Source organism: Gopherus evgoodei, chromosome 9, assembly GCF_007399415.2.
Source record: "Gopherus evgoodei ecotype Sinaloan lineage chromosome 9, rGopEvg1_v1.p, whole genome shotgun sequence".
Taxonomy (NCBI): Eukaryota; Metazoa; Chordata; order Testudines; family Testudinidae; genus Gopherus; species Gopherus evgoodei.
This window is the reverse complement of record NC_044330.1, coordinates 5,871,114-5,895,804: the sequence shown is the minus strand read 5'-3', so window position 1 is coordinate 5,895,804 and position 24,691 is coordinate 5,871,114. Positions and strand designations below refer to the sequence as shown.

At 64.7% G+C, this 24,691-nt stretch overlaps 1 protein-coding gene across 8 annotated transcripts in view; it reads right to left on the bottom strand.

Moving 5' to 3' along the window:
• TNK2 (tyrosine kinase non receptor 2) overlaps positions 1-24,691 on the bottom strand; it is a 70,733-nt gene that overhangs the window by 19,468 nt on the left and 26,574 nt on the right. For 5 of the 8 annotated variants that reach the window (XM_030575323.1, XM_030575321.1, XM_030575325.1 and 2 more), the window contains 8 exons: positions 10,443-10,620; positions 10,051-10,121; positions 7,343-7,552; positions 6,458-6,610; positions 5,608-5,885; positions 5,066-5,192; positions 2,061-2,207; positions 1,031-1,125 (listed from right to left, as the gene is read on the bottom strand). In XM_030575323.1, the coding sequence (XP_030431183.1) occupies positions 1,031-1,125; positions 2,061-2,207; positions 5,066-5,192; positions 5,608-5,885; positions 6,458-6,610; positions 7,343-7,552; positions 10,051-10,121; positions 10,443-10,605 (1,244 nt within the window). In that variant the 5' untranslated portion in view covers positions 10,606-10,620. Of the gene's footprint in view, positions 1-1,030; positions 1,126-2,060; positions 2,208-5,065; positions 5,193-5,607; positions 5,886-6,457; positions 6,611-7,342; positions 7,553-10,050; positions 10,122-10,442; positions 10,621-14,293; positions 15,099-24,691 lie in introns of those variants that run through there. The other 3 variants (XM_030575319.1, XM_030575320.1, XM_030575327.1) reach the window with 2 other exon arrangements.

Genomic DNA, 24,691 nt, shown 5'->3' with positions numbered 1-24,691 from the left:
CCCCACTCTGCCATCGCTCCTCAGCCCCGACCTGCAGCCCCCTGCCCCCCCAGCTCTGTCACCGCCCCTCAGCCCCGACCTGCAGCCCCCTGCCCCCCCAGCTCTGCCATCGCCCCTCAGCCCTTGAGCAGACACGGCCTGTCATGGCACCCAGCGCGGTAGTCTGGGGACACACACAGCCGGGGGACTAGGCCGGGCTGCGTTCCCTGGGGGCACAGCCGGGGCCAGAAGCCGAGTCTGGCCAGTGACAGGCCAGGAACTGACCCCGCACCGCACTGCAACCACGGGCACTCAGAGCATGGAGAAAGGGGGCTTAGAGGAGAAGGGTGGGGCCGGCAGGGAAAGGGGCTGAGGGGAGGGGAGTCGGGGTAGGGGGCAGGCTGTGGAGCTGCCCAAGGGAAGGGGGGGCTGAAGGGAGCGGAGGGAAGGGGAGGGGCCAGGTTGGCGCCACCCCAGGGAAGGGGGGGCTGAGGGGAGTAGGGGGTGCGGAGGGGCCGGGGGTGGAGCCACCCCAGGGAAGGGGGGGCTGAGGGGAGTGTGTGGGGGAAGGAGCTGGTTTGGAGCTGCCCCAGGGAAGGGGGGGCTGAGGGGAGTGGGGGGGGAGGGGTTGGCTGAGGAGCCACCCCAGGGAAGGGAACTGAGGAGAGTGGGGGGGGGGGAAGGAGCCGGTGTGGAGCTGCCCCAGGGAAGGGGGGGCTGAAGGGAGCAGGGGGGAAGGGGTTGGTTCTGGAGCTGCCCCAGGAAAGGGGGGGCCGAGGGGAGCGGGGGGGGAAGGAGCCGGTGTGGAGCCACCCCAGGGAAGGAGGGGGAGGGTTGGCTGAGGAGCCGCCCCAGGGAAGTGGGGGCTGAGGGGAGCGGGGGGGGAAGGAGCCGGTGTGGAGCCGCCCCAGGGAAGGGGGGGCTGAAGGGAGCAGGGGGAAGGGGTTGGTTTTGGAGCTGCCCCAGGAAAGGGGGGGCCGAGGGGAGCAGGGGGGGGAGGAGCCGGTGTGGAGCCGCCCCAGGACTCTCCACCCCAGGACTCTCCAGATACCTGCCCTCGATGACTGTGATGACGTCATTCATCTGGATGTGCAGCTTCTCCGGCTCCTCCACGTCCTGCAGAGCCCTCATGTCTGTGGGTTGGGCCTGGGAAGGCAGAGAGCCGGGGGTGAGGGCTGGCAGTGCCAGGGCCCCCAGAGCTGTCCATGCTACAGCTGGGCCTGACCCACCCTTCGGGTGAGAGCTCACAGCAGGAGCCTGTGCCCAGCAGGGCCCTGGGCCGGGCCTGCTGCGATAGGCCAGACACCCAGATCCAGAGTCGTGGGCCCCGACAGGCTGGTGACAGGCCAGGAAGCAGCCAACTCGCAGGAATGGAACCAGCTGCCCCAGCCAGCCCGGAACCATGCTGCAACCTCCCTGCTCCAGCTCCATGGGCGGGTGGCCTGCTGTGCACAGGCCACCCCTGCGGCCAGAACTCCCCTCCTAACAGTGACTCTGCAGTGGGGCATGCCCCCTGCTCTCACCACCAGGCCGCGCTCCCCTCCCAGCACCATGCTGAGCGGAAGGCAAGTCTCCAGACCACAGGTGCCCCTAGTTGGGCACAGCGTGCTCCTTGCCAAAGGCCCGTGGGGTGCTGGCCAGCGGCCAGGTCGAGTCTGTCCCCCACTAGAGCTGAGGCATGTTACTCCCCTGCCAGCTCTGCAGAGAGTAGGGGCCTGGCAGGGAGGGGCAGAGATGGGAGAGCTCCCGGGGCTCCTTCTGGCCGGCTTGGCCAGCACCTGCGGGCCCATGTCCCACACTCTGCACCTAGGCCCAGAGCCTCCTGGGGCCCCCGACTCCCGGGAAACCAACAGGGCTGGGCCCTGGAGTTCTGAGCAGCTTGGCCCGTATTTGGGCTCCCGCAGGAAGGGGCACAGCTGGCAGCAGCACTGGCCCCTGGTGCCTCCTCCAGCAGGGGTGGGATTTGCAGGGGCTCAGTGGCTGGCATACAGCTCCGGGGGTGATGCCTGGGCCGCCTGGCACAGAGGGACATGGTCCCACACACCCCAGGGCCAGCCGTCCTCCCACCCCCTGCTGTCTACCTCCAGCAGGAAGTCGCGCAGGGCCACGAAGGTGGGCCGGTCCTCGGGCTTGTGCGCCCAGCATTGCAGCATGACATTGTAGATGTCCTGTGGGCAGTCCTCGGGCCGCGGCAGCCGCTCGCCCTCCTTGTCGATCTTGTGGAGGATCTGCGGGCATGGAGGGCAGACGCCGCAGTCAGGCTCAGGCATCGGGGGGCTCGGGCGGCTGTGGCAGGGGAGGTGCTGGGGCAGGACGGGGTCACATCGGGGCAGCCCGGGAGCAGCAGTAGAGGTGGGAGCAGAGACTGGCCAGGTGCAATGGAAGAGTGGGGCGGGGCCTCAGTCCTGCCCAGGAGAGGCCTGAGGGCGGGCAGGGCTGGCGGATTATTGCACGGGGCCAGGCCCTCCCCATCAGTAAGGAACCTGCTGGACAAGCAGCATGGATTAGCCGCAGGGCGGGACACAGGCTGGCTGGGTCAAGTGAGGGGCACAGAGTCCCCTTCCAGTGCAACCAACAGGCATCAACCTGCCAGCAAAAGCAGGAATCAAATTGCCTGGCTTGAAGGGTGCCCCTGGGACAGGCCAGGGCGCAGGCACCTGGGAGACGTACAGCCAGGGGCAGGCACCAGCCATCAGAACTGAGGGGCTCCTAACTCCACCACTCCTGCCAGCACAGGGGGCATCGGGGCCAATGTGCTTTACCCCCAGCCTGGAGACCCCATTCAAACCCTGCCCTAGCTCCCAAGCCAAAATCCATCAGGCAGGTCTCAGTTCATTCCCATTTCAGGGATCTCTGATGAAGGGCCAGGGTTGGGCTAGCAGGGGGCTGTGGGTCGGGAGTGGAGCACCGCAGAGCTGTGTGTGGGGTGCCCAGGGCTGGGATCGTGGGGGGCTGTGGGTTGGGAGTGGGGCACCACAGAGCTGTGTGTGGGGTGCCCAGGGCTGGGATAGTGGGAGCCACTGGCAGAGCTGCGTGTGGGATGCCCAGGGCTGGGATAGTGGGGGGCTACTGGCAGAGCTGTGTGTGGGGAGCTCAGGGCTGGGATAGTGGGGGGCTGTGGGTCGGAAGTGAGCGGCACCGGCAGAGCTGTGTGTGGCGTGCCCAGGGCTGGGATAGTGGGGGGCTGTGGGTCGGAAGTGAGGGGCACCGGCAGAGCTGTGTGTGGGGTGCCCAGGGCTGGGATAGTGGGGGGCTGTGGGTCGGAAGTGAGGGGCACCGGCAGAGCTGTGTGTGGGGTGCTCAGGGTTGGGATAGTGGGGGGCTGTGGGTCGGAAGTGAGGGGCACCGGCAGAGCTGTGTGTGGGGAGTTCAGGGCTGGGATAGTGGGGGCCACTGGCAGAGCTGTGTGTGGGGAGCTCAGGGCTGGGATACTGGGGGGCTGTGGGTCAGAAGTGAGGGGCACTGGCAGAGCTGTGTGTGGGGTGCCCAGGGCTGGGATAGCGGGGGGGGTGTGTGGGTCGGAAGTGAGGGGCACCGGCAGAGCTGTGTGTGGGGAATTCAGGGCTGGGATAGTGGGGGCCACTGGCAGAGCTGTGTGTGGCGTGCCCAGGGCTGGGATAGTGGGGGGCTATGGGTCGGAAGTGAGGGGCACCGGCAGAGCTGGGTGTGGGGAGCTCAGGGCTGGGATAGTGGGGGGCTGTGGGTCGGAAGTGAGGGGCACCGGCAGAGCTGTGTGTGGGGAGTTCAGGGCTGGGATAGTGGGGGCCACTGGCAGAGCTGTGTGTGGGGAGCTCAGGGCTGGGATAGTGGGGGGCTGTGGGTCGGAAGTGAGGGGCACCGGCAGAGCTGTGTGTGGGGTGCCCAGGGCTGGGATAGCGGGGGGGGGTGGGTCGGAAGTGAGGGGCACCGGCAGAGCTGTGTGTGGGGAATTCAGGGCTGGGATAGTGGGGGCCACTGGCAGAGCTGTGTGTGGCGTGCCCAGGGCTGGGATAGTGGGGGCTGTGGGTCGGAAGTGAGGGGCACCGGCAGAGCTGTGTGTGGCGTGCCCAGGGCTGGGATAGTGGGGGGCTGTGGGTCGGAAGTGAGGGGCACCGGCAGAGCTGTGTGTGGGGTGCTCAGGGCTGGGATAGTGGGGGGCTGTGGGTCGGAAGTGAGGGGCACCGGCAGAGCTGTGTGTGGGGAGTTCAGGGCTGGGATAGTGGGGGCCACTGGCAGAGCTGTGTGTGGGGAGCTCAGGGCTGGGATAGTGGGGGGCTGTGGGTCGGAAGTGAGGGGCACCGGCAGAGCTGTGTGTGGGGAGTTCAGGGCTGGGATAGTGGGGGCCACTGGCAGAGCTGTGTGTGGGGAGCTCAGGGCTGGGATAGTGGGGGGCTGCGGGTCGGAAGTGAGGGGCACCGGCAGAGCTGTGTGTGGGGTGCCCAGGGCTGGGATAGCGGGGGGGGTGTGGGTCGGAAGTGAGGGGCACGGGCAGAGCTGTGTGTGGGGAATTCAGGGCTGGGATAGTGGGGGCCACTGGCAGAGCTGTGTGTGGCGTGCCCAGGGCTGGGATAGTGGGGGGCTGTGGGTCGGAAGTGAGGGGCACCGGCAGAGCTGTGTGTGGGGAGCTCAGGGCTGGGATAGTGGGGGGGCTGCGGGTCGGGAGTGAGGGGCACCGGCAGAGCTGTGTGTGGGGAGCTCAGGGCTGGGATAGTGGGGGGGCTGCGGGTCGGGAGTAGGGCACCACAAAGATGCGTGTGGCAGAAGCTCACAGCACTTGCCCTGTCAGGCGCCCAGAGGCACAAGCTGGATGTTTCCCTGCAGGCTCCCTCAGAGGTGCAGTGCGTGGTCACCAGGGGGGAGGAGCCCCCTGAAAACACGCCCTGGGATCCCCAGCGCTCCCCTGCTCTGAGACAGCCCCTCTCTCCTGCTCTGCCAGGAACGGCCCTAGAGGCAGTAGCTCAGTGATGCCAGCTAGGCCCGAGTGACGCTGGCTGGGCCTGGGGCAGCAATCCCCATATGCAGGGGACAGAGGGTGCTCCCCTTCCCAGAGGGGCCAGGCCCGAGAGTGCAGGCCCCAGGGCATTCGGCATGGGGCCGCATTAGGTACCTGGCTGCCGCTGAGGCCGACCCATGGCTCCTGCCCGTAGGTGAACATCTCCCAGAGGGTGACTCCGAACATCCAGGTATCGCTGGCGTGCGAGAAGGTGCGCGTCTTCAGGCTCTCCGGAGCACACCTGCAGAGAAGGGCTCGCAGAGTCACTGATGCGCCTGCAGGCACCCCCATCCAGCCTGGCAGAGAGGGGCTCCCCGCTCAGCGCCAGCCTTCCAGGTCCCCCCACACATGGGCCCAGGGCCAGCCAAGCCAGCTGCCTCCCTCTCCCTGGAATGGCGCTGGCAGTACAGGGACGCCCCAGGCAGACTCCACTTCAGAGAGAGATCCCTGCTGCCCCTTCCCCTCCTACTCTGCCATGGTACACAGACTGGAGGGACGAGGAGACGCGCGGGGGCACAGAGACATTACACAGAGCCACCCACAGCTACCAGCCCCAGGCACTGAGCTGCCCTCTATGGGCAGGCTAGCTGGCAGCGGGTGCTGCGAGAGAAATGCACACAGCTGGGGAGCGTTTCCTGGTGCCAGGCGGGGCTCACCAGGCGAAGGGCACCTTGCGGTGCTCCTGCATGACGTAGTGGTCGTCGTTCTTGGGCAGCGCCCGCATGAGCCCGAAGTCGCCGATCTTGACCAGGTCAGCGGAGGCCAGAAGGATGTTGCGGGCAGCCAGGTCACGGTGGATGAAGCGCTTGGACTCCAGGAAGGCCATGCCCTTGGCAATCTGGACAGCGTACTGGCACAGCGTGGAGATGAGGAAATGGCCCTGGTTCTTTCGCAGCCGGTCCAGCAGGGAGCCCAGTGGGGCCAGCTCTGTCACCTGGGCAAATGGGGGCAGAGGGATCGAGTCAGGCCCCAGCCATGGAGAGTGGGATGGGGGGCAATCCATGGGGATGGGCTCCGTTCCTGTGGTGCCACAGGGCTCTGCACCCACACAGCCATGGCCTGGGAGGGGTGTGTGTCTGTCCCTGCCCCACAGTGCCATGGGGCTCTGTGCCCACACAGCCATAGCGGGGGGTGTCTGTCCCTGCCCCACAGTGACATGGGGCTCTGTGCCCACACTGCCACGGCCTGGGAGGGGTGTGTGTCTGTCCCTGCCCCACAGTGCCATGGGGCTCTGGGCCCACACAGCCATAGCAGGGGGTGTCTGTCCCTGCCCCACAGTGACATGGGGCTCTGTGTCCACACAGCCACGGCCTGGGGGGGGGTCTGTCCCTGTCTCATGGTTCCATGGGGCTCTGCACCCACACAGCTACATTCCAGGCCTGGGGGTCAGTCCCGCCTGGAGGAGCCAGCTCTCAGCACCAGAGAGGCAGTTGCCTCTCCCCAGCCATTCCCTTGGGACTGAGCCGCCTGGGGGGTGAATGCCCCCCCCTATGCTGCCGCACTCACCATCTTCATGGGGGGCGAGAGCACCACGCCGTAGAGCCGGATCAGGTTGCGGTGGTCCAGAGAGTGCATGGCATTCACCTCCCGGATGAAGTCATCCAGCGCCTCCGGCTGGCTCAGCACTTCCGTCTTGAGACACTTCACAGCCACGCTGAGCTGCTGGGAAACACGGGCAGTGAGGACCCTGCGGCAGCTCCCATCCCAGGGACCAATTTGCTCACCTTTGGGGTAGGCTGGAGCAGCGGGCACACAGGGTATGGGTGGGACATCAAAACTGTGTCCTGGTATTATTCATGTATTCACACAGCCCAGAGGGGTCGCTGGACCGTGGGGCTCAGCAGGGGCCACTCAGGCCCTCCCCACTCCACAGGCATAGGAGTGATGGGGAAAGGGGTGGCATTGGCTGCAAAGAGTATCATCCCCAGCACAGCCTCAGGCTGGGGGACCCAAAGGCAGGCCCTGCATGAAAGGAATTTGTGGTCCCGGTCCAGTCTCTAGGTCCACACGGCCCCGGGCGGTAATAGGGACAGATCCAGAGTGGAGGGTAGGGGCCAAGTGGGCCAGGAGACTGAGCATGCTGGGCCAGGCATGAGGACCGGTGTCTGGGCAGTGCCTGGCACTCAGGGGGTGGGCACCCTGGTGGGGGCAGAGCCGTCTGCAGATTGGGGGGTCGGTGCGGGTGGACAGCAGCACTGGGATCCCAGACCCAGCTGCAGCTAGTGAAACAAACTGGAGGCCAATGGGGAAACTGACCAGCCCAGATTTGCTGCCCCAGCCCAGCGAAGGGCCTCAGCCAGGCAATCGTGGGCTAGCCCCATATCCTGCTGGGATCACGGAGCCCCTCAGGCCGTGTGCTGGGCTCGCCCTGGTGCGCTCCGGGTTCCTTACCGTCTTGCCGGTGGGCGTGCCCCACTCGCCGCGCCGCACCACGCCGAAGGAGCCATCCCCCAGCTTCTCAAAGAGCGTCAGGTCCCTCTCGCTGATCAGGCAGGTCAGGGCCTGCTGCCCCTCCTCGGCGGGCGGTGGGCTGGAGAGCTTGGGGAAGGTGGGCTGGGGCTGGGGCGGGAACTCCGCCTCAGGGCGCCTCCCGCTGAACACCTGGATGGACAGACAGAGGGGTGTGGGTCACAGGCACGTGCGCTTGGGGCTGGAGAGACACCACCAGTCAACACCTGGTGATTCCGCCAGCAACAGGCAACCCTTCTACACACACCTGCCTCTGGCCCTGGCATAAGGGACCGTAGAACCCACCGTGGGAGGAAGGTTTAGGGCAGCACCTTTATGGCAGCATGGCCTCGTGGTCAGAGCAGAGGATTGGGAGGATCCGGACTCCTGGGTTCTACCCCCAGCTTTGTGCCTCAGTTTCCTCATCTGTAACAAAAGCACTGACCTGTCTTTGTAACGGGCACCAAGGGCCAGCACTCTGAGGGAGGGAAAGGCAGCCCAGGCTGATGTGTGGGCAGAGCCAGCCCAGAGGTGGCAGGACCACAACCTGTGGAGGGACAGGCCGGCCCAGTGGAATGGGAGACAGCAGCAGGGCCAGACCCTGCAACCTGCTGCAGCCCCGTAGTGCACACCGAGGCCTGCTGCCATTGGGTCTCTCCAAGCTACGAACACCCCCAGAGCGGCATCGCACCAAAGCCCTCGTGGTGGGCAAAGGGCAGGGTGGCTCCAAGCACTTCTCTACGTCTGTCCTTGGCAGCTGTTCTCTAGTACCCCTCACCCATGAATCCACAGCACTTCACCTGCTGTTGCCCCTCCGAGCCCACCAATGCAGCCGCCTCTGGGGTGGAGCGCGGCAGCTGTGGAACAGCACACAGCAAAGCTACCCAGCAGTTTGGGATCGAAAGAGGAAGACAGTGGGGTGCAAGGAGATGACCTCTTTCAGATGAGCCCTGGCCAGATGCCCCGGCCATGACAGCCCCTCTTGCGCTGATTTCCCCGAGAGTTTCAGCAGGATGGAGATATTCCGCCACTTCCTGTCCCCAGCTGCCCAAGGGCTGCTGGGTGCTGATACACATCTGCCACGCTCTGGTCCAGAGGTGGCTGCATTTCCCCGCAGACAGCCTGTGCTATTGCTGAACGGGTGCCAGCCCAGAATTTATCGCTGCGCTGATGCCATGCTCCGGATGGCCCCATCCCACTCTGCTGACCCAGCTGCGCCCTCCTCTGGTCTGTGCCCATCGTCTTGGCTTGAGACCCAGCTCTCCATGACAGGGACCACAGCCCTTGGTGTGTTTGGCACAACCCTGGCACAGAGTACATGCCACGGACATGTGAGTGAGAATGAAAGCTGGGTCCAGGGCACGAGCAGCATGAATGGGAGCTAGGTAGAGCGCTGGCTGAGATGCCCATTTGAATCGGGGGCAGCACCCTTGGGCAGCCCAATCTCATGGGGGTGGCACCAAAGCGCACCCCCTGGGAGCCGATAGACTTGCTGCACCCTGAGGTGACTCTCCTGGGTACTGTGTGCATGCAGCACTGGGCAGGGATGCGTATTCGGCTACTTAACACTTAAATGGCTTCTGGGGGCACAGACTGATCACCAGGGGAAGGAATTTCCTGCCTGCCCCTCGGGCACAGAGGCACTCACCAATGCTCAGTGACACAAGCAACCCCAGTCTGAACGCCGTCACCTAGCCAGCAGCAGGGCACGCCAGAGCTGGCCCCAGCCACCCAGCAAACTGACCCTCCGACCCGCACCCCGCAGGGTGCCCTGTGCACGTTGGGGGCAGCCACTCACTGCCCTCGCACCCAGTCAGTGCAATCCACGACCTCGTGATCAAAGGACCCTGAAGCCGCTGTCAATTTCTGCCAGCCACCACTTCTTCCAGAACTAGTGCAAAAGCTGGGAAATGAGCTTCCAGCAGAGCCCGTACACTTGGAGGGCTTGGAGCACGTCCCAGAGCCCTGGCCCAGAGCCCCCTTTTCCGAGAACTGGCCCCTTCCTCCCACGCAGGATTCCCCCATGGAGATGCAGGCCCAGCTTCCGGCCAGCTGGGCAGCGCCACAGATAACGGCAGGACTACATTTCCCAGCAGGCTCTCTGCCGCCCACGTCTTTCCCCTGCTCTCCAGCAATTGGCAGAGCGCCTCCTGGCCCCAGCCGAGGTTGCCAACCCTCCAGGATTGGCCTGGCATCTCCAGGAATTAAAGATTAATCTTTATTATGTCATGAGATAAAATCCCCAGGAATGCATCCAACCAAAATTGGCAACCCTAGCCCAGGATGTTCCCCTCTGGGGATTCTACAGAGAGCCTGGCTCGGGGGGGTGTGGAGCTTCCCTCCCTCTCAAAGCAGGGGGACAGACAGTGGTGAGGGCTGTGGGAGGCAGCAGATGACGACGTCGCTGGGCATCTAAAGCCACTGGGCCAAATTCCAGCCTTCACTGCCCTGCGCCCAGCAGGGCTGCGCTGGTGTGTCCGGGGCACTCTGCAGCCTCAGGCCAGTCCTGGGGCGGCTCTGCCTTTCCCCATCTGTGAAACGGAGCTGCTGGTGCCAGGGCTCTTGCCCGTGAACAGCCCAATGCCCGGATGGCACCAGGCTGCTGCGCCATCGTCCTCCTACATCCCAGGGTGCCCCTGCCCAGGCATTACCTTGCTCATCCACGACTTGCGCTTGCACATGGCTTTCCTGCGCTTCACGGCTTCCCACAGCCGCCGCTGGCCTGCAGAGACAAAGGACGGTCACAGCGCTCGCGCCGCTCCGCTCCCTCCTGCGGCACCCCTCTGCCAGCTCCAGAGGGGAATCCGCCCCCACCCCAGCCCAGAGCAGTCAGACCCCGCAAGAGGGAGCCCAGCAGAACTTTCTGGGCTCTGCTGGAGAGGTGTTAACCCTACAGCAAACCTGGAGCTCCAACAAAGCCACGTGATCCGGAAGCCGGGAGAGTGACGGTGGGGGACTAGCGGAGACAGATGCAGCACTGATTGCGGGTGAGGGAGGAGCAGCCTGGGGGCTGGGGGCGTGGCAGGTCAGAGGTTATACGCACCAGGCCGCCCCATGCCGATCTTCTCCAGATCCTCATTTTTGACGTACTCGAAGTGTGAGAGGCGGGTGACGTTGAGGTCGTCGCGGAGGCGCAAGAAGTACTGCTGCAGCTGCACCTCCGTCAGGAGCTCCAGGAGCCAGTCTGTGCCCTCGTCCGAGTCCATGCTACAGGGCAGCGTCTGCATAGACCAGAGCCAGTGGGGTTAGGGGGCAGCCTGTAGCTCAGGGCACTGCCTGCCATGTCTCAGCACATGCCAGCCGGGGACCCAGCTCCCCCAAACGTCAACCTGGGCCCCAGATGGAGGCATCACTAGCCTGGGTCGTACTGCTCAGAGGGTGTCCCAGGCTCTGTACGGCTAATAGTGACTGGAGAGTCTCCATTAGCTGCACTGGCTGAAGCAGTGGCTGTGGGCTGGTCACAGTAGCAGCAGCCACATCGCTGAGCAGCCGGGGATTGGCACTCTTGGCTATACTACACATCCTGCCACAATCAGGACGGGCGGAGCCAGGGGGAAATTCCCGTGGGCCGGATTTTGCTCCTGGAGAAGCCAGTGAGACTTTGGCCATTGCCTTGTCCAGGGACAGGATCCACCCCAGAGCCAGCAGGGCCATACCAGTGCCACGGGGCCACCGAGGTCAAAGCAGAGACCTCGCTGTCGGTGACTGGGACAGACAGGGAGAGGGGATCTGTGGCTACATGAAGCCTTCAGAGGGACCAGGGCACCCCACTGCCTGCAGGGAGCCAGACAAGGTGCCAGCAGCTGCCAGGCAGGCTACGGGGAGCACTGCCAGCTGGCCCCCCTCACCAGGGAATAACAAAGTGCCCTGTGACAGCCCCTTTCCCAGCAGTCACCCTTCCACCACAGCCAGTCGCTCAGCTCCTCCGCCGCTGGCATCCGACCCAGCAGGCCGAGGCCCTCTCCTCCTGCCAACCCCATGTGCCCGGGCAGTGGCTGGCATCTGGGGGAGATTTCACTCCAGAACTAAACCCCACAGAGCTGCCCAGGGAGCTTTGCCGTCCACGGAGATCCCAGTCCACAGCCCTGCAGTGCCCAGCACATCAGCCCCCACCCTGGCTAGGACCCCTGGGCACAACAGGCGCCATCCACAAGGGTATGAGAGGCTGCTCTGTCATTCCCAGGCAGGGGCCCATGAGGGCAGCCCGGAGACCCAGCGCTAGAGAATAATGAGCCGCTCGCCTCCTGGACCCAGAGAGGACAGGCCCCATCCATCCCACCAGGAGCCAATGGGAGCCCCGTCCCCCCAACGTACATCAACCAGGCACCAGGGATCGGGTCACTGCTCCCCGCCCTGCCCCGGGCCACCCCACCACACTCCAGATCAGAGACAGCAGTGCATGCTGGGAGCAGCAGCCCCTCTCCCTGCCATGTGCTCACACCCAAGCCCGTTGCATGCTGGGAGCTGCTGCATTCCCTCTCCCCACCTTCCTCCCCGCCCCCATGGGCCGGGCTCCACTCCTGCAGTGAAGGCCCCATGTCCAGGGACAATGCCCAGGAGAGGGGAGCCCCGGCTGAGACGTGTGCTTATGGGGAGAACTCAGCCTGGCGGAGCTGCTCTGGGCTGGCATGGGAGCACGGAGCTCGCCCAGGCCAGCTGCTGGCACAGCAGCAGCACCCATCTGTGCCCCCTGCAGCGCATGGAGCTCCCCCGAATTGGGGGGAGGTGGGTGGGGGGGAACAGGACACAGCAGGCAGCTCCAGGCCCCGGCTGCTGGGGAGTGGGCACAGCAGCGGGCAAGGGGCCAGGAAGTTTTGCTGTCATCCCCAGCAGCCAGATGGTGCCAATCGGCATCCCCCCGCCCCCCGAGCAAAGGGCCTGGTTATCAATAGCACAGAGAGGGATAAAAGCACAGCTGTGCTAGGCCGCTCCAGCTGGCCGGGGAGCCAGGCACTCACACTGCCGCCCACCAGGGCTCAGTACCCCCTGGCACCGCCGACACACAGCGCTCCAGCCAAGGCACAGGCAGATCTGCTTCCCATGCCCATGTCTGGGATGGAAACTGGAGATGGCAGGTCTGGGTTATAAAACAGAGCATGTGCCCCCCTCCCACCCTGATTCTGGTCCTCCAGCCAGAAGGGCCTGGCCAAGAATGTCCCGCACTCCCTGCTCCATAGCCAGATTCTGGCGTCCCCTCGAAGCCAGCGTGTTCCTGGGCCTGTCTGTCCCTGGCGGCATCTGTCCACAGCCAGCTCCAGTTCTCCTGTCTGGCTGCCAGCTCCGCCTCACGAAGGGAGGGTCTGCTCCCCATTCTGAGTGGCAGGAAAGGCTGGCACTGCCCACAAGTGGACATGGCTCGCAGGCGGTGCCACATCTGTGTTTATTGAGACAAAATCCCCCTGGCATCCTGCACCCCCCAAGGTCGTCACAGGCCAGCGCCCAGCTGGGCATTCCTCCCCATCCACTAGGGACTCACCAACCACTTCGGCAGCGATGACACCCCTCGGGGGCCGACTCCCAGATGGGGGTGACCCCAGGCCGGCTCCGCAGGGGCCACAAGCTCCCAGAGGGGGCTGTTCCCTAATGTTTAGAGAGGAAACCTTCTACTGCCCCTGGAGGTCTGGGCTGTCTCCCTGATGCTCCTGTTTCCCATGCACCCTGACATCCGCTCCAGAAACGACATGGCAAACCGGGAAAGCACCAGCCCTGCCCGAGCCAAGCCATTGGGGCTGCCCCCGGGTGGAGCGAACAGGGAAGAGGCAGGAATTCCTTTGCGCCCCACACCCATGGGTCCCTCCAGCCACAGAGCTCAGCTGCCCTGCAGTCACCGTGCTGGGCAGAGCTCTTCAATAACTGACACCTCCCGCTGCAGATCTGCCCTGTCTGGTCTCCTTCGCCTGCCTGCTCCATTTCCAGACATGTACCTCCCACCTCTGCTGCCCTTCATGCCCCCCTCAGACACGCTGCTATGGGGAACTGGCTGCACCTATAGCCTGGCTGTGTCCCCTGGCTCCCCAGCTGAGCTGTGCCATCAACCTCTGACAACCCATGCTGCCAGGAGAGCCCCTCCTCTGGGCACAGGCAGCACCACAGCCACGGCCTCCCCCTGTAAGGTCTTCGGGACAGGGCCCACTTGGGTCTGTGCAGTGCCTGGCGGCACCATGGGGGGTGGGTCATACAGTGTTCGAGAAGCGGAAGACAGGGTGCTTCCTCCCACCCCTCCCATGGGACCCAGCACCTCGCCCCCCCTCCCACTCCATCCTGGGACCCTCCCAACTCTGTTTGCAGCACCTCTAATCTAGGGGGCATCACTCCAGGCCAATCTGAGCCCCCTAACACAGACCCTCCCCCACCCCCACCGACACATCCTGGGGCTGGGCTATGTCTCTGGAGCTCTTGGGTTACAGCCAACAATTAAAATTCCCCACAGTATAGTCTGGTCTAAAAATATGGAGGGTGGATGCAGCCAACCGGGGCACAGCCAGTGTCCCAGCTCCCGTGAGGTGGGGGGGGTCAGCTGCCTCATCGCCAAGCTGGGGCACAGCCCAACACATGCAGTGAGGTGCAAGGGACACATGGAGCAGGCAGCCCCAAGGATAATGCAGGGCTCCCTGCGGCCCATAGTCAGGTGGCAGGGCGCCCGAGCTCTGCCCCTGCGAAGGGGAAGGGCTAGGGCTCTGGGCGGTGTCAGACTGGGTGGGCCAGGCAACGCTATGTGCCATGCCAGCCACAGCCCCCCCATCCCACAGAACCCTGCCACGCCACCCGCAGCCCCTCAGGGCTCGTCTCCATGCCATGCAGCGGCCAGGACAGAGCCGCCAGGCTGAAGGGGCGGGACACAGATCCGACGCGTCGGGGGACTCACCCACGGGAACCGAGCCAAAATCGACTTACGCGATAGACCCAGAAGCGGGCCAGGAACGGGAAGGAGCGGCGCAGCACCTCGAAGCGATGCATCTCTCCTCTGCCACGCTGGGCACCGGTGGGAACAGGGGCTGTTGGCTCGGGGAACCCCTATACTCTATGCCCCAGTTGATGGCAAGAAGGGGACCAGGTCAGAGGAGAAGGGCCCTTCCAGGATTCCCACCGGGGCCATGGGCATTACACGGCTGTCACTGGTTCCACGAGTGCCAGTCCTGGCAGCACGCTGGAGCACTGGGCTGGGTGAGGGGCTGCTGTCCCCGCATGCCCTGCCCAGCCACAGCCTCTAGACAGAATAAAAGGATCCTGCCCAGCGAGAGGCGAATCTCCCAGGAGCCTGCCTGGGTGTCATCCCAGATCCGCCCCTCACGGGCTCTCTGTGGCACCCCGGCCAGCCTGCTGCCCCTGCGCCAAGCCAGGTGGATGGCAGTCTGCCAGGGCCCCACAGGCACGCATGCTCGGCTCCACTGCGTGGGGACAGCTCCTCCGTAAAACCCACACGGTGGATCAGTAACCGGGGGGAGCTCGGGTGGCCAGCTGGAGCGCAGCGTCACGGCACGGCTGAGTCTGACATCCGCACAGAGGGGCTGTGAGACATCGGCAAGCTTTTGAGCCGCGCTTTAAAGGCTTCTCTGTCCAAAAAACCAGAATCCTCCTGCAGGCGCCGATCTCTGTGGTCCCCGCAGCCAGTCCGCAGCCGAGAGGCGGTTCCTGGTTTCGCGGGCCGGACACTGCAGGGCTTGTGTGTGTGTGTGTTTGTCTTGAGCCCACCCCCTCGCTCCGCTCCGGTCCACAGTGGCTGGTTCACACCCTCTCTCCCCGGCTGTTGGCTTGGCTGGAACAGAGACTCGATGGTATTTGCAGGGAACACTTTTTGATCGGCAGCCAAGAGGTCAGATCTAACTGCGGGCTGGAGAGGCTGTTTCCGGTGGGCCTCTGGCTTGGGATTTCACACAGCTCCTCAGTCTCCTGCACTCTCCAACAAGGCACCCTGTCTCCAGACCTCCCCTAGGCATCTCCCCACGACACCCCTCAGCCCGCTCCCCCGCGCCCAGACTGCACTGAGGAAAGGAAAATCTCGGCCCGCTCACGGAGACCTGGATATCCAAGCCATAGCGTTCACATTCCCCAGAGGGTTTATTTTCGTTCGCTTTGGCCAGGCTTGGAACCACCGCTCAGCTCAGCTCACGCACTCTGATCCCTGCTATTCAGAAGCCAAGATGACTGGGAGCCAGGATTCTATTTCTGGCTCTGCCATTGAAATGCTGCTTGGCTTTGGAAAAGGCTGCATGCCTCAGTTTCCCCATCGGGAGAAAGCTACTAACCCAACTGGCAGGCCACGTTATTAGTGTGCCTCCAAGAAAAGGCATTCATGGGCCCAGATACCCTGGTGACGGGCACATGCAAAGCACTATTAGTCAGTAAACATCCCATGTCAATGTGGGAATCTCTCCCCCAGAGGTCACTGAGATCTGCCCACTGTAGCCTCATGCACTAGGTCTCTGAGGGCTCCAGGAGCCCCCGGGCTTTCGATGTGAGCCCAGGTCTGCTCGCTGGGTGCACACAGCGTCGGATGGCGCTACGCTACCAAACAGTGCCCCCCATGCATCTCTGCCTGCGGCCAGGGCTCTGCAGCGCACTGAGAGACGGAGGTTGAGAAGGGAGCCCCCAGACCAACCCCTGAATTAACCACTGCCCAAAAGGGAGTGCACGGAGGAGGACCTGCTGTAGGAAGGGGCCAGCAGGTGGCTGAGTCACAAGAATCTCCCTTCTCTCCCCGGCAAGGCCCACATATTCATTAACCTCCAACTGCCACCAGCCTCTCGCTGTGCCACGGCCCTTCTCCACCTTCTTCTGCCCCGGGGACATCTGGCTTGGACCAGGGCCAGAGGCATCATTGCTCCACCGACCTCCAGTGAAATCAAAGGAGCTCCAGGCACCTCCAGCTCCAGGGCTCCCGTTCTTGGGGAGTCCCTCAGCTCCTGCGGCCCATTCCCAGCCCCTCTATTGGCTTGGGAACAACTACTCTTCCCTGCCCATACCCCAAGCAGCTCTCTCAGCCCAGGCTGAGCCCGAGCCCCCTTCCAACCACACACAAACCCGTCAGGTGTTGGGTCCAACTCCGAGGACCCTGCCAGCGGGTGGGTCAGAGCCCGAGGCTCGCCAGATCTGGAGTCCAAGCCCTGCCGTTTTGCAGTGTGGATGCAGCTGGAGCCACGCCAGTACGGACGGGATAGCACGGCTGGGAACCTCGGGTTACAATGCCGGGAGAACACACAGGCTGGGAACTGCGAGTCCCAGGGGCCGGCTGTGCAATGCCAGGTGGATGTCCCCAGGGAGGGAAGGAGGCAGGCCACAGCAGGGAGGGGCAGGAACTCTGCAGCTGGCCCTACAGAACTGGGCCCCAGGCATGTGGCTGCCCTGGGCCTGCTCACAGCCTAGGAGCTCGTTTGACAGCAGAGTGGGAAGGTGGGGGGAGGGGACCATCCCTTCAGTCCTAAGGTGGTGGTGGTGGGCGGAGTGAAGGCTGGCTTCACGCCCGGTGTTAGCAGGGCTGGCCCCAGCTGCTCTGGGCACAGGGACAGCGCGGCTGAGGGGAGCGCTGGCCAGCCCCTGCTGGAGAGACTCCAGTGCGCCATGCACCCAGGGCAGGCTCTCCCCCCGTACAGCTGCAGAGCACAGGGCAGCAACCAGCCCTGCCACCCTTGGGCCCACACAGCACCCAGCTGAACGACGCCCCCGTGGCCGGGTGAGCCTAGCTAGGCCCAGTTCTGAGCACTGAGCATGACCAGCAAAGGGGATCTCGGAGCCCATCCGCAGCCCCCGCCAGCTGGGACGGGGCTGGTCCCTGCTTCCCTGAGATTCAGCCTGGGAACTTGGCCAGGTCACGCCAGGGAACGTCTCCCCCTCTCCAGTTGCATTTCCTGTGCTCCCCCCTGCCCAGCGCACCTGCCAGATGGCTCAGTGTGGGGGCCTGTCCCCGGTCCAAGCCGGGGGAGCAGCACTGGCCTGGCTCCCTAACACTGCGCCCTTGTCTTGCCCGAGGTTCCAGCTGGCCCCGTGGGAGAACAGCTGGCTGAGGGCACAGCCAACGGCTCCATGGAGATGGCTGGTGCCGTGAGAGCGAAGAGCCTGTGCCATGTCCAGACCCTGGCCTGGCCTGGCCTGCCCTCCTCTGCCCTCGACCAACAGCCCCCCAGTGCCTGTGCGCCCAGCTGCGACCCCTGCTCCGGGGTAGGAGGGGCTGCTTTCCGACCTCTCCTGCTGAAGAGGGAGCAGGGTGGGAGGAAGAGATCTTGGCCCAGCCAGATTTCCCCAGATCAAACACCTGGTAGGTTTCATAACCCTCGGACCCCAGCTTCAGAGCTCGTTGCCAGACGTGGGTCAAGATAACCTCGTCCGCAGCACAGCGCCCCCTGGCACTGCACTGCGGAGAACGCCAACTGAGGGGAGAGCGCCCCCTGCTGAGCCCCCCACTCCCTGCAGCACAGCGCCCCCTGGCACTGCACTGGGGCCAGTGCCAACTGAGGGGAGAGTGGCCCCTGCTGAGCCCCCACTCCCTGCAGCACAGCGCCCCCTGGCCCTGCACTGGGGAGAACGCCAACTGAGGGGAGAGCGCCCCCTGCTGAGCCCCCCACTCTCTGCAGCACAGCGCCCCCTGGCACTGCACTGGGGAGAACGCCAACTGAGGGGAGAGCGCCCCCTGCTGAGCCTCCCACTCCCTGCAGCACAGCGCCCCCTGGCACTGCACTGGGGCCAGCGCCGACTGAGGGGAGAGCGCCCCCTGCTGAGCCCCCCACTCCCTGCAGCACAGCGCCCCCTGGCACTGCACTGGGGAGAACGCCAACTGAGGGGAGAGCGCCCCCTGCTGAGCCCCCCACTCCTTGCAACACAGCGCCCCCTGGCACTGCACTAGGGCCAGCGCCAATTGAGGGGAGAGCGCCCCCTGCTGAGCCCCCCACTCCCTGCAGCACAGCGCCCCCTGGCACTGCACTGGGGCCAGCGCCGACTGAGGGGAGAGCGCCCCCTGCTGAGCCCCCCACTCCCTGCAGCACAGCGCCCCCTGGCACTGCACTGGGGAGAACGCCAACTGAGGGGAGAGCGCCCCCTGCTGAGCCCCCCACTCCTTGCAACACAGCGCCCCCTGGCACTGCACTAGGGCCAGCGCCAATTGAGGGGAGAGCGCCCCCTGCTGAGCCCCCCACTCCCTGCAGCACAGCACCCCCTGGCACTGCACTGGGGCCAGCGCCGACGGAGGGGAGAGTGCCCCCTGCTGAGCCCCCCACTCCCTGCAGCACAGCGCCCCCTGGCCCTGCACTGGGGCCAGCGCCGACGGAGGGGAGAGCGCCCCCTGCTGAGCCCCCCACTCCCTGCAGCACAGCGCCCCCTGGCCCTGCACTGGGGCCAGCGCCGACTGAGTGGAGAGCGCCCCCTGCTGAGCCCCCCACTCCCTGCAGCACAGCGCCCCCTGGCCCTGCACTGGGGCCAGCGCCGACGGAGGGGAGAGCGCCCCCTGCTGAGCCCCCCACTCCCTGCAGCACAGCGCCCCCTGGCACTGCACTGGGGCCAGCGCCGACTGAGGGGAGAGCGCCCCCTGCTGAGCCCCCACTCCTGCAGCACAGCGCCCCCTGGCACTGCACTGGGGCCAGCGCCGACTATGGGGAGAGCGCCCCCTGCTGAGCCCCCCACTCCCTGCAGCACAGCGCCCCCTGGCACTGCACTGGGGCCAGCGCCGACTGAGGGGAGAGCGCCCCCTGCTGAGTCCCCCACTCCCTGCAGCACAGCGCCCCCTGGCACTGCACTGGGGCCAGCGCCGACTGAGGGGAGAGCGCCCCCTGCTGAGTCCCCCACTCCCTGCAGCACAGCGCCCCCTGGCACTGCACTGGGGCCAGCGCCGACTGAGGGGAGAGCGCCCCCTGCTGAGCCCCCCACTCCCTGCAGCACAGCGCCCCCTGGCACTGCACTGGGGCCAGCACTGACTGAGGGGCCTCTGCCCCCGCTGAGCCCCTCCTCATCCCGCTCCCCCCAAACACAGTGCCCTTAGCACTACACTGGGGTATAGGAGCCAGTGCCCAATGCTGAGCCCCTCACCATGTACCACAGAGCCTCCCGGCATTACACTGGGGGCTTGGGGCCAGCACGCCCTGTTGAGCACCCCTCCCCGCTCCCCACATCACAGCACCCTCTAGCATAGCACTGGGGTCAGCATGGGCTAAGAGGAGATGCCCTCTGCTGAACCCCCCACCCTGCAGCACAGCACCCCGGCACTGCTCTGGGGTACCGACTGAGGGGCCAGCGCCCCCTAGTGCCACGCTGGGGTACTGGGGCCAGCACCGACTGTGAGCAAGCTCCCCGCTGTGTCGTTGTCGGCAGCTGAAAGCACCTAGCCCCTTGCAGGATCAGCCCCCAGCTCCAAACTCCTCCTCTTGTCCGTGGCTGGGTCCTACCCATGGTGCTTTGCACACACGGGGAGTTGCTCGGGGCTGTGCTTGGGGTTTGACCATCCCGTCTGCAGCTCCCCCAAACCTAGGGGCAAGAGGGGGAGCAACAGGCACCTCAGAACCGAGCTGGGCTGCCAAGCCAGTTGCCTCTGCGCCTGCCCCCCAGCACTCTCCTGTCCCCATGGGGCACCCTTCCCTGGGGCAGCTGCAGCTGCCACCTGGCCAGGCACGCGTGGAGCTGTGAGCTTCCAGGCGGGCAGGTGCCAGTGGGAATGGGCTGAAGGTTTGGGGCTGGCACTAATTCCCACACACCAGACTCTCAAAGCTGAGCCCCCCAATGACCCTCAGCCGCTCGCACGGCTCATTGTCTTCCCTGTGCAGCTAGCCCTTCGTGCACACACACAGTCTGGCGTCTGACCCCCCGTCCCCCGGCCTGCCACGCTCTGCTGAGCCAGGAACAGTTAATAGAATATCTGCGCACCCCCTGGGGGCACAGCCCGTGTCCGGACACTGCACCTAGCAGAGCTGCTGCAGGAATCTGGACCCAGCGAGTCGGGGGACGCCCTGCCTGGCCCTTTGGGGCTCACAGGGGGAGCTGAGCAGCACTGGACTGCTCTGAGGGTGTGGATGAGGCTTGGTTCTCCCTCGTGCTGTAGCCTGTGCCTTCCAGCCCCAGCCCCCCGCTGGAGTGAAGGGTTTCCCTGTGGGGACGGGCCTGGAGCTTAGGGCAGCACCCGCATTAAGACTCAAGTCCTGAGTGGCCAGTGCGGCTCGGAGCAGCTGGTGCCCCCCCCCCCCACAGACGCTAAGAGCAGGTGCAGATGGTCACGCATCATATGGCCCTGCCCCCGCCCCCTCCGTTCTCCAAACACCCCCCAGACTCTCCAGCAGATCCCCCCAGGGCTGCGCCGGCCCCACAGCGCTGGGGAAGCAGCTCACACTTGCACGGTGGGCAAAGGAGGAGCAGGGCTGGAGCTGAGACCTGCAGACTCATTGCACTATTCCCAGACCGGAGCGGCTCGGCCACCAGCCCAGCCCCAAAGCCACAGCATGGTCGCTGCCCTGCTTCCTAGAGATGGGGGTAACCCCCACGCATCTGCACGGGCCTGATGCTGCCAGAGGCTGAGCACCTCCACCCCCCTAGCTGCAATGAGAGACGAGCCCCACCCGAGCCTGGAGGGGATTTTCAGCTGCATTGCGTGTGGGGAGGGAAGCCGGCCAGGAGCAGGTATCTCCTGCTTCCCCATTACACAGTGCCCAGCAGCTGCAAGAGGGGCTCCTTGGCATGCAGGCCCAGGCAGCACTGCGGGGAAGGGGGCCAGCTCTGGGCTGCCAGGCACTGCCATGCCAAGGGCAGAGCAAGGCCAGCCCTGTATGCAGGGGAATCGCCTCCCCAGGGCCAGCATGCTGGGGGGCCAGGACACAGACTCCCAGTTGGCCCCATGTCACGGCCACAGAGGAGATTCTCTCCCATCAATCCCTGCTGCAAATACATTGCAGCTCTGCACCTGCGAACATGTGGGCCAGCATCTGAGCCCGCCTCCCATGCAGCTGGCATGGCCCCAAGCCTCAAGCTACACAGAGGGCAAACCTGCTACCCTTCACCGTAGGCAGTGCAGGCTAGTGGGCAGAGCACACACCTGGGAGGAGGGAGGAGAGGACAGGGGCTCAGAAATTGGCAGCCTTTCAATTCCCTGCTCTGCCATACTCCCTGGGTGACCTTGGTCATGTCGCTCCATGCCTCAGTTTCCCCAATAATGCCCCTGCTCTGCCTCCCGGGGGGGGGGAGGGGGACGTGACAGGGCTGACTACTGTGGTTCTCTGTCAACCAAGCACAGCCCTGCTGAGAAACTGGCCTGACAGTGGGTAAGGAGCAGAGCAATGGGAAAGGGGTGAAACACAGAGTGCAGAGACAAATTCCTACAGTGCCCTGGCCCAGCCAGATTCCAGCCTGGGCGATGGAGCCAGGAGCACTCCACAAGCAGCCAACGGAGCGGCTCCCAGTGGCAGCACCCTCTCCACCCCATGGCAATGACAGGGCCAGGGCAGTACCCTCTCCACCCAACAGGTTCTACAGGCAACCCGGCGGCTGGCTGCACTGCTGGCCCTGGGCGGGGAAAGCACGAGACCCGCCCAGCCCTGACTGCATGCTCAGTGTTGCCCCAGGACATTGCCCAAGGCCAGGCCATGCAGCCAGCCAGAGCAGAACTCCCCTGCCGCACCCACATGCCACTCATGGACAGACCCGTCCTGCTCCCCGCTGCTCACAGTCAGCCACGTCCCCCCACCAGGTCCTTCCCGCCCCCCGCCGCTCACAGACAGCGCCCCCTCCCCGCCACATCCTCCCCACCCCTGCTGCTCACAGACAGCACCCCCCTGCCATGTCCCCCCTGCTCCCCACCATTCACAGAACGCGTCCTCCGCACTCCCTACCGCTCAGGGACAGTGCCCCCACTGCCACATTCCCCCCTGCTCCCCACCGACTACAGACAGCGCCCCGCTGCCATCATAAACCCACCACACCCCACACCCTCTAATGCACCCGCTACATGCCATCCCCTCTGAACACCATACTCCCTACATACACCCCTCCCTTCCCTAACACCACCTCCCAATACGCCCACACTCCTCTACACAATACAACCCTCCCCTCACACTGCCCTTCCCCTCACCTCTCCAGAAGCAGGAAGGCTTGTGGGTCCCGTCACCTGCCCAGCTGAGAGGCCCTGGTGACTGCGCTGGCTTTGCAGTGCAGAGACTGCAGGGGATGTGGAGGGGGTATTTCCCATCCTATTCCAGAGGCCTTTCTGCCCCTGGCCTTGTTGCCTGAGGAGGAGCTGTCTCCCAAGCCGTCCCTTAAGAACTCTGGGTCCTTGCCCCCCTCCCCAAGCCCTTTACAAACAAGGTTAGCCCCACAACCCCCAGGAGGATGGCACTACAGGTGGGGAAACTGAGGCATGGAGTGGTAGCCAATTAGTTCATTTTCTAGTTCATTTACTGTGCGTCTGACTGACGAGGCCGGGCCACCCACAATCCCTGTGTGCTAAGCAGATCTGAGTGCAGGCTCATGGAAAGGAGAAGTTATGCCCCGGGTACTAAGCTGAGGCCTGTAAGATGCCAGCTGAGCCATAGGCTTAAGAAACTCTTGACATAAGGAGGTGCCCAGAGAGTGATCCTATGCCAGAGGACCACGCGAATGTGCCAAGAGGGCATGTTAAGAAAAACTGACTGCAGTGTACTGTGGTTAGATCTCTTCCAACATGTGTCCTGACCGCAGGGTACATGCTGTGCATAGAATAAGAGGAGCTACAAAATCAGATAAATCCAACATGGCGAAGCCCAAGTGAACAGCCCTCAGTCAATGCTGCCAGCCCGCAACAGTGCGGGAGATGCCCAATGGCAACGGAGGGGCACCCACTTATGGCAGGGGCTGGCCCCAGCCCTAGTGATCCACTACTTTGACCTCGGGCAAGTCCCCCAGGCCAGAAGCCGGCACATTCACACGCTGGCCACTGCTTTGCTGCCACTATTTCCAAGGCTCCCACTGGGGCCTGACTCTCTGAGGTGTTTAGCATCCCAGTTCCCAGCAAGCGTGGCTGGAGCAGAGGGTGCTTGGCAGGCCCGAGCGCACCACAGCGTGCTGTCTGCTTCCAAAAATACTGGCCTAAATGACTTGCCCATGGTCAGATGGCAAGTGTGGGGATAGGACCAAGCAGTCCTGAGCCCAGCCCCACTCCTCCAACCATGAGGCAAAACTCCCTCCCTGGGTGAACAGGGCCAGTTGCTTTAAAAGACGCCCAACACACAAAATGAACAAGATTCCCAGGTGGCGTGAAGAACAGAAGAACGGAAAGGGCGTGGGCTGGGAGGAACGGGAGGAGGATTGGAATCCACCAGCCACGAGGGCACACACCTCACCCCACTCAGCTGACTGCCCGTGGCTGGCACCTGCTCACACTCCTCCCAGCAACTGCAGTTGTGCAGCAGGTCCGACTGCACCCCAGGGGGAGCTGGGAGCCCACCAATGCCCCGGTGCCTGGGCCAGGAGCCTGGGGTGACCAACATTTTCTGCACTTCAGCCAGACTAGATCCAGGCATTTGTGGCAAGAGGCAGGAGAAACACGCTCCCATCGTGCCCTGCTAAGAGCTCGTTGGCATGGTGTGTGGATACAGCCTGGATCCATCAGCACACGTTGGGTCACACCCCCGCCCCCCGGTGGTGCTCCAGCGGCACAGCCCTGTGCGGGAACCACCCAGCCCTGCCCATTTCCATGAAACAGCTGGAGGCCTGGGCTTGCTCCAAGATGGCAGATGTAGCAAGCTGGCGGCCAGCTGTGCGCTACCTTGGCACTGCCCCCCCCGCCTCCCCGCAGGAAGGGCACGGGGTCTTGTGACTGCAGCCCCCATCCCCACAGCTCTGAGAACACCCCTGCTCCACACGCCCACCTGGGGCGCTCGCCCAGCACGGCATCCATAGCGCTCAGGAGAGGCTGCTCCTCCTAGCACTGACCCTGGCTCGGGTTCCCAGGAGCGCATGTCAGAGGGCAGAAGAACATGGGACTGCTCGGGGGCCAGGTTCCCTGCTGGGCCAGGCAACCTCCACTGCCCTGGGGCAGAGCCCGGCTTGGCTAGCTCCACCTTCCTCTATCCCTCCCCCACGCACCTGCTGCCCCTTGAATCCTGCCCCACGCTGCCCACTCTCCCCCTCCGCCCCTGCCTGGAACGGACCGGCCCGGGGCCAGGGATCCAGACACTCTGAGCATGCTCCCTCCCCGGATGCAGCCCAGAGCCAGGCTTCCAGGATGCTCGGTCCTGGGATGCACAGGGCAGGCTGCAGCCCCACACGGGTAGCCGACTGCCTCGGTCCAAGGCAGTTCTTCACCTGTGCTTAAGAGAACAGGGGCCAGAGCACACCAGGTCCTGGGCTAGC